The following is a 10,640-nucleotide window of genomic DNA, read 5'->3' on the forward strand; positions in this document are numbered from 1 at the left end:
AAATTCTGAACAGCAAGTCCTAAACCAAGAAAAGTGATATATACAGTAATAAAGTTTGAAAACAAAAACATTTGAACCCAAACTGACAGTCTCACAAGTGAATACATCAATAGGTCACCTTGACTGAAGAGTGATACCACAAATTCCATCACAACTGATAACATCAACAGATTCTTGAACATGTGTAAAATGGTATGAAATCAACAAGTAAAATGTTATTCTGCCCATACTGATCTCCGACCAAATCAGTTAAGTTTCATTGATGCAAATGATGAAGCCATATCCAAAGCCGCCTGCACCTGGGAAGCATCCGTTCCCTGAAACCAAAACAACATGTTGAAGATTGAGATCTCTTTGAGGAAGATACTGAATTGGAGACTAAAGAGAAAAGGACTCATACCTGTCCTGATGCAAGACCACCTTTCCCTTTCCCGCATCGGCCTTTTAGAGGACCCAATGCATTTGTCAACCATTCTGTGACGTCTAGCTGCTTGAACTGATCTGATTTGTCTGGGACTCCTGCACACACAACCGCCTTGTTTGTGCTTTCATCTGTGCTGAACACCATTATCGACATTCCCTGCAAGATTCATCAAAAAACCTTCATTTAACTTTCTTGATTTCTATGAACAGATGGTATACAAGTGATGCTGTAAGAAAATGCGGATTACCTTCTTTTCCATGACTTTTGAAACCGCCTCTCGCACAGCTGCTGCATCAAGACCCACATCTAGCTGGATTATGCAGAAAGTCTTCCCATTTGATGCTGCAGACTCCGCCGCCTCTGTTGCTACTTTGACAGATTTCTTCAGGTTTTGTTCCGCTATTCTCTTCTGAGCCTTTTTTACTTCATTCTGCAAAGTTGAAAAAATTGCCATTTCAATATTACTCTGCTCAGAAAACTACACCGAAACTTAGACAAAGTAGCGGACTGTAGGACTGGAAGAACTTATAACCTGAAGCGAAGCAATCTTAGCCCTGATATCTGCCTTTTTAGCTGCTGGGATAATTGCTGCGTCTACTTGGCTTTTCAAAGCAGAAACTTTCTGTAAATTTGCAAATATGAACACATAAGTTTTACATGAATTCAAGTTAAGATATTGTCTTAGTCAATTATTGACAGAGAAGAGAGGGAGAAAACCTTTTCCAATGCACTTCCCTCTGCCACGGACGCATCCTCTACTTCTTTTTCAAGTAAGGAAGCCGCATCCAATGCTTTAAAGGCACATTCAGTAGTTACAGCAGTTACCCTACGAATACCTTTAGCAATTCCCTCCTCCGATAGAAGTGCAAACGCTTTGGCTTCGCGGGTGTTTGTTATGTGGGTTCCTGGAATTTTCAAAATAACCCAATCTCAATATTCTATTCTGAAAGTAATATCTTGGTCACAATAGGTTGGAAACCGACCTCCACAAAATTCAGAAGAAAGCAATGACCATTCATTGTTTTCAGGATCAGCCAAGAGATCCTCAACTTGTCTCCCAATTGACACCACTCTGACAGGATCAGGGTAGACCTAAATAGAGTAAGAGAGAACATTTTAACAACTCATAGAAACCAAAATAATAAGGTATAGAAAGAGATCTGATGGACAGCTTACTTCTCCAAACACTGCTCTTAGACCTTTGATGCGCTTGGCTTCAGAAAGCACTGCTTCCTTGGAAAATACATCCAATTCATCCTTGATCTGTTTATTCACTATCAATTCGATCTTTCTCAAATCTTCAGGAGCAACCGGCTTGCCTACTCGAAATTATGGGACCCATCAGACAATTATAGTGCCATCCACATCAAAATAAAAATCACTTATTGAAGAATGTACCGTGGGAAAAATCAAATCGCAGTTTTTCAGGAAGAACTATTGATCCCTTCTGATCAATATGATCCCCCAGCACTTCCTGAATTCATTGGAGATGATTGTTTTGAGAACAAATAAAAAAAATAGTAAATCACCGCCTAGGTAACTTAAATTATAGAAATTGGATACCTTCAGGGCATAATTCAACATATGTGTACAAGTATGATTAGGAGCGATGAGTTTACGTCTCTCATAGTCAACCTATCGCATGGATCAGAAGGTGGAAACAATTTAGATAGTACCAAATATGTTGAATGAGACAAACACTGTTTGACGCTGAGAGTTACCTTGCAAATCACTTTATCCCCCACAGATACCTCTCCAGTTGCTTCAGATAGATACCCAATATGAATAACAAAGCCCCCAAATATTTGGACATTGCATACATTGAATGTACCAAATGAGCCTTCTATAAGTCCCGTGTCAAAAATCTATTGCCAGAGCAAAAATGTTAAGAGGCACAGATTTTATATACATATGAATCAAAAGCTAGACCTTAATGGATATAAATTCCAAACTATATATGCCACTGTCAACAACTACTTCAGGTATTTGTCAGCCGATAAATAAAGTCAAACGATGCAGTTCTGATATGATAGTGTTCACGGTGCTACTGCAAGGTCTACGTATAAATGCATGTCCAAGATGAACAAAAATGACGACTGCAATTTCATGCCACCAGTCATATAATCAGAAATGAAAACAATCAGCAAACTAAATTACATATAAAAGAAAACCGATTACCTGACCACCCTGCTCAGCATAGAAACTTGTAGACTCCAATACTAGTCCCACGTTATCACAAGCAGCTGAACTTTTCAGGAAAGAGGAGCCAGTGTAGATTGCCTTTAGTTCACTCTCGTGCTCCTGTAGGTAATTTCTCAATAATGGATTATTTGAAGTAAAACCCATTTATTGGTCAATTCTACGCCAACAAGTGCAACATGCAAGTTTTCTGGAATTATAGGACAAACCTGGAACCAAATGTACTTAAAAGAATCGTCTGTTGCTGCCACACCAGTCTTGTGCAATGTTGATGTAGCATCAGCATCCATAACAATGGTGCCACCAGCTTGCTACCAAAAGTTGGCATTAAAAGATTAGTTGAAAGTTTTGCCCAAAAAAAAAAAAAGGAGTTAAAAGACAACCTTAGCATCAAAGACTCTATAAGAAAGTAAATAAAGAAAAGTTGAAACACCTTATTCTGAGCACTTCTTGATCTTTCCCTCGCCTCATCCATGGCTTTGTTGAAACCATCAACATCAACCAGCAACCCTCTTTCTTCAGCCATTAACTGAAACGCGAGAATAAAAGTTAAAAGTAATTAACGCAAACTTTCAGAAATACATATGAATGACTTAAGTACCTGAGTCAAATCTAACGGGAAACCATATGTATCCCATAACACAAAAGCATCCTGCAAAGAGAAGATATGTTGAGATGGAAATCAAACATCACTGATGGATATACTACAACAGTTAACATACATCACAAATATAAGTAGAGACGCACCTCTCCACTCAGTGTATTTCCCTGAACCGCCTGCCCAGCTTTCCGAAATTTCTCAATTCCCTGCAGTGAAAATTTATAATCAATCTAATTGTTCTTATATTCACCTATATAACATAGAAAATGTAAGGACAAACAGGACAAACGAAGTATTTTTTTTTTTTTCAGAAAAAGTCTCCCTATAGACAATGGTATGCTGAATTATGTCCAACCAACATCATTAAAACTGAACAATGGTGCAATTGGAAACAATATATCCAAAAGTAAAAGCTATCATTAATATTGAAGCTGTGACTTGTTATCAAATCTTCAGAGCGAAGAGCCAGAACAAAAAATAAGATAAAGGTTTAAAGGTGTGACGCAAATTAAATCAAGCCCTCACCTTCGCCAAGGTTTTGCAAAAGCTTGCTTCCTCTTCTTTTATAATCTCTGTGATCTTTTTCTCATGTTCCTTCAACTCTGTAAAGACATCGCCCATCACCCGAATAACAGAACTTACAAGCCTAGAGGTGAAAAGCACAAACTGATCAGTGAAAAAAAAACGAGCTAAGATATGTATCAAAACATGCTCATTTGAAAAGATACACTACAACGAACATACAACAAGTCAACAACGATCAAACATAATTTCCTACCCGTTGAAAAACCCTTCTTCAGCTTTTAGGATCTCCTTTCCATAGCGAACTGCTCGACGGAGAATACGCCGCAGAACATACTCACGGCCCTCATTACCTGCAAAAGAGAGTATATCAGATGGTATTTTTAAAAAATTACAAGAAAGAATGAATCTCTATTTGAATACCATAATAGATGGACTGAGGAAGGAAATTGATAAGCCCATCGTTCCCAAATTAGGATAAATGAACCAAAAACACTTTTTGCTGAACACGTTTGTGTTTTTTATAACCATCCATATATAATCGAGAGAAGAAACCAAGAACATACCAGGACGAGAGCCATCCGCAATAGCAAATGATAGGGTCCTAATATGATCAGCAACCACTCTATATGCCATGTCAACTCTGTCGACATCTTCCAGACCAACTTTTCCAGAATATGGCCTAGCTCCAGTGGCCTAAAAAATGTGAAAGCATTAACACCTAAACTTAAAATTCACAACAACTAGGGGAAAAGGACCAATCTGAGGTTTTTATTTCATTCTCTCACTGAGAAAGATACAGAAAGTGACAAAGGTAACAAGGCAATGATCTCCAGGATACCTATCCAAGAATGTCTTGATCACTGAAACCAAATTTACTGAACCAGAAATATTCAAAAACAATTTTGACAGAGTGTCGGAATGAAGAATTAACTACAACCACCCATAGATCAAAGAGGAAAAGATGACTATAAACGCCGTAGAAGACCCATAAGCCACTTGACAATAGATGAACTAAAATGGTGATAGTATTAAATAGGCGACAAAAGCATCCGTAAGAGGAGCCACACAAAAGTAACTCAATATCTTAACAAACTGTCTTGAAACTGTCAACAGGTTTAACAAATTACCTTTTGAATGTCATCAAAGATAGGCATGAACACATCTGTATCATAGTTGCTCATTTTGTTCTGAAGAACAGAAGTCAACCTCTCGAAGCCCATTCCGGTATCAACATGCTTAGCAGGCAGAGGTTTTAGCGAGCCATCACTTTCTCTGTTGAACTATTTTACAAAAAATAACCATATAAATTACTGCCCCGTCAGAGAAAACAGGTGAGAATGTAACAGGGAAAGCTAAAGAAGCAAAAACAATCTTGCTAACTGCACAATATAGAGTTTCAGCAACGAAATCTATTAAATCATTAAAACAACCACGACACCCAGATATAGAGTAGTAAAATGGAACTAAATTTCAATTGGGACAGAGAGGGTTTGTACCTGAATAAAGACAAGATTCCATATTTCTAAGCATGTTGGATCGTCATTGTTAACTAAGGATGCAGCATCACGGTTACCGACACGATCATAATGTATTTCAGTACAAGGTCCACAGGGACCTGTGTCACCCATTTCCCAGAAATTATCCTGCAGTTTCATCAAAAGTTAATGAAATAAAAACAGCATTATAAGATTCTTAGATTTACATTTGCTATAATTTTTGACTGGAAATCATAAACGATGGTCTTTTTAGCCTGCCAACTACCAAAACTTGACAGTGTATAAATTTGACTGTCGTTATCATTGACAAAGCGAAGTTTCAGTATATACAAGAAGCATCGGTGACAATATAAAGGCAACTGGATGTGATAAAATATTTGACTTTGTTGTAACGCTTTTCACATAACACTGGAAATATTTAACAAAAATGAAATGTTGTTCAATTTTACTTGGTTTCAAAATCATTTTTATGGGAGTAGTGAAGCAAACATACTTTGCAACCAAAGGGTAGTACACGTCCAGGTGGAAGAAACTTCAACCATATATCTCTAGCCTCATTATCGGGTTGAAGGCCAGCTTTCTCATCACCGCCAAAATAGGTAGCGTAAATTCGATCAGTCGGTAGCCCATAGACCTGAGGCATGAAAACAGGGAGGTCTGTGTCATCATCTCTTAGTGAAATATACAAACCAACAGAGAGAGAATAATAACTCAACAAAATTATGAAATACTGTGGCAGGATATCTCAATGAGATGTACAGACTAATGAAAACAGAAGAATCACTTTACAAAATTGTGACATACTGTCGAAGGGAGGGAGATAATAGTTCACTGAATATCATGCACATTTTCTTAAATCAAGTAAACAAAGACAAATGTCCCTTTTTTAAATGTGTAGGAAGAAAAATATACTCTTTGATCCATAAGGTATTGCAAAATAAGATGGCAGTGGTTCTAATTACCTTAGTCAAGAGCTCCCAAGCCCATCCGATAGCTTCGTTCTTGAAATAATCTCCAAATGACCAGTTACCAAGCATTTCAAAGAACGTGTGATGGTAAGTATCTTTGCCGACATCGTCCAAATCATTATGCTTTCCACCAGCACGAATACACTTTTGAGTGTTACATGCCCGAGTTAGCTTGCTGAGCTCCGTATTTGGGTCGGCGGTTCCCAAAAATATAGGCTTATACTGGTTCATTCCTTGAAAAACAGAGAAGTTTCAAAGTCATTCGTTTATCTAGCTAAGAAATTAACATACATAGCTAAGAATCAATAACAGGAAACTGATACAGTATATGAATGACCCTCTGACTTATAAATTTCGACCAAAACTAAACAATTGAAGAATGAATAAGTCCCAGAGCTTTAAAGATAAAAGAGAATAGAACAAAGCAATCCAGTGAACTCATCAACTAGAATCCAATTCAAGATTAACCAAACTTCAATAGAATCTGAATTCCATAGATTAACTAAAGACAAATGCCCAATCTCATCGGCAGGAACAGATAGAAGAGAACCATATCAAAAAGTTCGGGAATCGAAGTATCGTACCAGCGTTAGCGAACAGAAGAGTAGGATCATTATGAGGAACAACGGGGCTCGATGGCCAGAACTTGTGGCCTTTGCCTTTGAAGAAATCGAAATATGTATCCCTGACTCTCCTCGCTGGCCACTGAATCTCCGATGGTTCGGAACCCGGCATGACTGCGACGGAGGACGACGTCGACGAAGAGTAAGAGGAAGAAAAACGGAAGTGAGAGAGAAAAGGGCGGCGGAGATGGGAAGAGTAAAAAACCCTAGACGGAGGCTTGGTTGAGGATATCAGAAGAAAGGCTGCTGCGTTCACTAATCTCATTCAAACCCAATAAAAGACCTTTCTTCTCTCTCTCTCCTCCTCTTGTCCTATCTATTTTCTACCGTTAAATTTATTTAATCCGATCCCTTTTCCGTGAGATATATTATTTTAAGGAAAACATTTACAAAAACAAAAAAGAAATGAAAAGAGAGAAAAATGTCGTTCGTTGATAGGTTAAAGACTGAACTTGTGAAATCCTTTCACGATTTTTTTTTTTTTTCAACGTTTTATATTAAAAGCCCAACACGCGGCAAACATTAAAATACAAATTTTTAGGCCCAACAAGCCACAATTGCAACACAGAAGATAAACATTGAAAGGTAAAACAACACGTGTATAGCAACGTGGTAACTTCTGAAGAAATCTGTGTTCCACACACTGCATCGCCACCGACTCAAGACAACTTCTGTCTTCACCGGAAAATTTCACCGCCGGCGGATTCTTGAAACTTCTGCACAGATTTTCTATTGTAGAAAGCCTTCAATTTGTACTGATCATCTTTTGCTAACAATTTTCAGAAGTTAATGACTGAAATTGCTTTGTTCACCGGAATTTAAACTCGATCGATTGAAACTGAAGTATTCTTCAGAGAACTATCTAACACGACAAGGACTCCAAATCTTCATACTCCACTTCTCCCAATCGCAGCAACTTGAATCAACACGGCCAAAGAAAACCTTCACTCAATAGAACTCGTCTATGGTTGAATGAGGATATTACCATCAATTGGACGAAGACTCAAGCACAGCACAACAAAGATCAGTCAAATAACTTTCTGATTTCAACACTTCCTCAATATGAAAGCGCTGATCTGAAGAGCGAGCAAAAGGTTTTAAACAAAAGATCTAATTCAGAAATAAATTCAGAAACTAAACCGACAAAACGTCGGAACTAGATCCGGACAAAGCCGGAAAGCCTAAGACAAAAAACTAAACCGACATACAATCGGAAGATCTCCGATGTTAATCGGCTAAACAAAATATACAAAGCTTTCTCTCTCTGAAGGATTTGAGAGTCCTTTCACGATTTTCTTTTAATTTTACCAATTACGTGTGGAACCATAAAATTATATATTTTGTTAATTTCAATTTTTAATATATATATTTAAAATAATCGTTCTAGAGGTTTTAGGTTAATAAGTTATTGTATTGTAATTCTAACTACTATAAGTACCCCAATTTCACAAAAAAAAAAAATTATATGTTCAAACATTTGAGTTACTAGAATATTGCATAAAAGCTTCCTTATTACAAAAGTAACATACAATTGTTTGTTATTACTAAACTAACCCATTGTACCTATACTACCCCTGAAACTAGTGTTGGGAAAAAACGTAATTACGGCTAATACCATTAGAAAAAATAAAAAAAATAAAAACATTGGAAGTTGGGACTGTCTACCGATCCTTTGATGGTAGATTTATACACGTGGACTGATTAAAGGTGTACGTCAGATATTTTTGGTACACTTAGTTGTAGTGCTGGTACACTTTGCCGTCGACGTAGATGGTACACTTAGTTGTAGTGTTGGTACACTTATCGGTGGACGTATATGTGTATCAAAAACTAAGTGTACCAAAAATATCTGATGTACACCTTCAACAGTCAATATGACCCAAAAGATATTTATGGTAGACTAATGGCCTGTTGCGACAGATTTATTCGACAGCCTTCTCTCGTTTCAGATATTTTTGGTATACTTGTTTGTTTTTTTGAAATAGTTTTCGGAGTGTGATGGTAGGTTTCTTGTCCGTGGTAGATTTAGTAAGCATTTTTGACAGCTGTAAAGTCTTACCAGAATAACACGAATTTGTTTGAGCTGTCAAAGACAGTCTAGCGTTGCGATAGACTTATTGGAGGTAGATCTAAACACGTTTGCTGTTCTTCCGATCTATGGTGTTCATGTAATAACGTTTGTAGCAGATTCATCAATCGTATTCTGTTTGTCGGCCGGAGCAAACGTCTTTTTCCTACTCTGTTTCGTTAATCTTTCCTCTGGGTTCATCCATGGAAGAGCTAGATATCTGTTCGAAAATCTATATAACTCACTTTTTATAGGTTTTTAATTTAGAAATCAGATGTTGAGATGAAAATCTATAATAGTTGAGTAAAAACCCCACAAGTGAAACAAAAAAATAGACATAAGTCGTGAAAAAATAAAGTGAAGCAGGGAAAATTAGGGTTTTCAGTCGTATGTTAGAGGTAGAAGACGAGGATATTATGGTAATTTTGGGTTCATTAAACCTAAAATCGAACGTGTACGTACATATAAACGTGTACGTACATATGAACGCATACGTACACAAGTTATGAACGCATACGTACATATGAACACAAATTGTTTACAAACAAAACAATGTTGTTGATTTGAAGGTACACTTGGGTATATTTCACCTGAGCTCTCAAGAACAGGAAAGGCAAGTACAAGTTCAGATGTATTTGCACTCGGTGTAGTGATGCTAGAGATTGCTTGCGGGAGAAAACCTATATTGCCACGCAAAGCGAGATGGTACTTACTGATTGGGTGTCAGAGTGTTGGGAGAATGGAGATATCATGCAGGTTCTTGATCATAAGATTGGAGATGAGTATGTTGAGGAGCAAGCAGCACTTATTCTGAAACTCGGCTTACTCTGTTCACATCCGGTAGCAGCCATCAGACCGAATATGTACAGCATCGTTAAATTCTTGGACAGTGTGGCTCAGCTTCCTGATAACTTACTTGACATTGTATAAGCTCGAGAAGTTTATCCAGGTCTTGTAATCTCAGGTGAAACAGCTGATTCTCCTGAGTCCAGTTCCATTGCTCTCTTGACCTTCACTGAATCTTTCGTCTCTCATGGACGCTAAAAGAAACCCATATGGTCTTGTAGGTTCTTGATTTATCTTGAATATGTAAGTCTTAAAACTGATTGTAATGATTTTTCTAGTGTGTAAGACATATATATACAAAAAAACAATAACATAACTCCCAGGAAAATATCTTATGATTGGTATATAAGTATGGTAATAACATCATCCTCATGTTTATTATCTATACACTCTATACAAATACATTGACAGAAGACTGTTAAATACACTCTATAAGGTTCTTGAAATGAGGACTGCCACATCATATTACTTTGTATAAAGAGTCTTTTGGGAAGGGTCCTTGCATGGATTTTGCTTTTGAATCTAGACTTTGTCTCCGAGTTTTGGCATTTGTTGCTTCAGCCTGATATTAGACAGTAATGCTGAAACAACCCTTCCCGTTTTTTTTTTTAATACCTTAACCTACTAGTGGTCCCATACCCACTAACATCCTAACAACAATCAATACCCGCGGAATAGCCAAATAAAACAAATTCCATTAAACCAAAAGAATTCCAACAACAATAATCCAATAATTCAACAATGACATAGCAAGGTTCCAACATCCTACAATGCTCTATCAACTCAATACTAGCAACCTAACAATAGCTAGACCACAATCAATCAAGCCTCTAGAACATCCTCCTCCTCATCGCCTTTGATTCCACGATCACACTTTTCCTTTACCTGCA

At 37.3% G+C, this 10,640-nt stretch overlaps 1 protein-coding gene across 1 annotated transcript; it reads right to left on the reverse strand.

Annotated features, from left to right (window-relative positions):
* Positions 21-7,174, reverse strand: LOC104758331 (alanine--tRNA ligase). The gene is made up of 23 exons (XM_010481171.1): positions 6,798-7,174; positions 6,208-6,446; positions 5,739-5,879; positions 5,246-5,392; positions 4,877-5,029; positions 4,313-4,442; positions 4,003-4,099; positions 3,750-3,870; positions 3,371-3,430; positions 3,225-3,275; positions 3,057-3,152; positions 2,833-2,934; positions 2,603-2,725; positions 2,146-2,289; positions 1,988-2,059; positions 1,823-1,898; positions 1,601-1,743; positions 1,408-1,516; positions 1,142-1,329; positions 957-1,046; positions 672-854; positions 401-580; positions 21-317 (listed from the first exon to the last, which is right to left on the reverse strand). Exons 1-23 carry the CDS (start codon positions 7,099-7,101, stop codon positions 246-248), a joined length of 3,021 nt encoding a protein of 1,006 aa, XP_010479473.1. The 5' UTR covers positions 7,102-7,174; the 3' UTR covers positions 21-245.

The sequence above is a fragment of the Camelina sativa genome, chromosome 17 (assembly GCF_000633955.1).
Source record: "Camelina sativa cultivar DH55 chromosome 17, Cs, whole genome shotgun sequence".
Classification (NCBI taxonomy): Eukaryota; Viridiplantae; Streptophyta; class Magnoliopsida; order Brassicales; family Brassicaceae; genus Camelina; species Camelina sativa.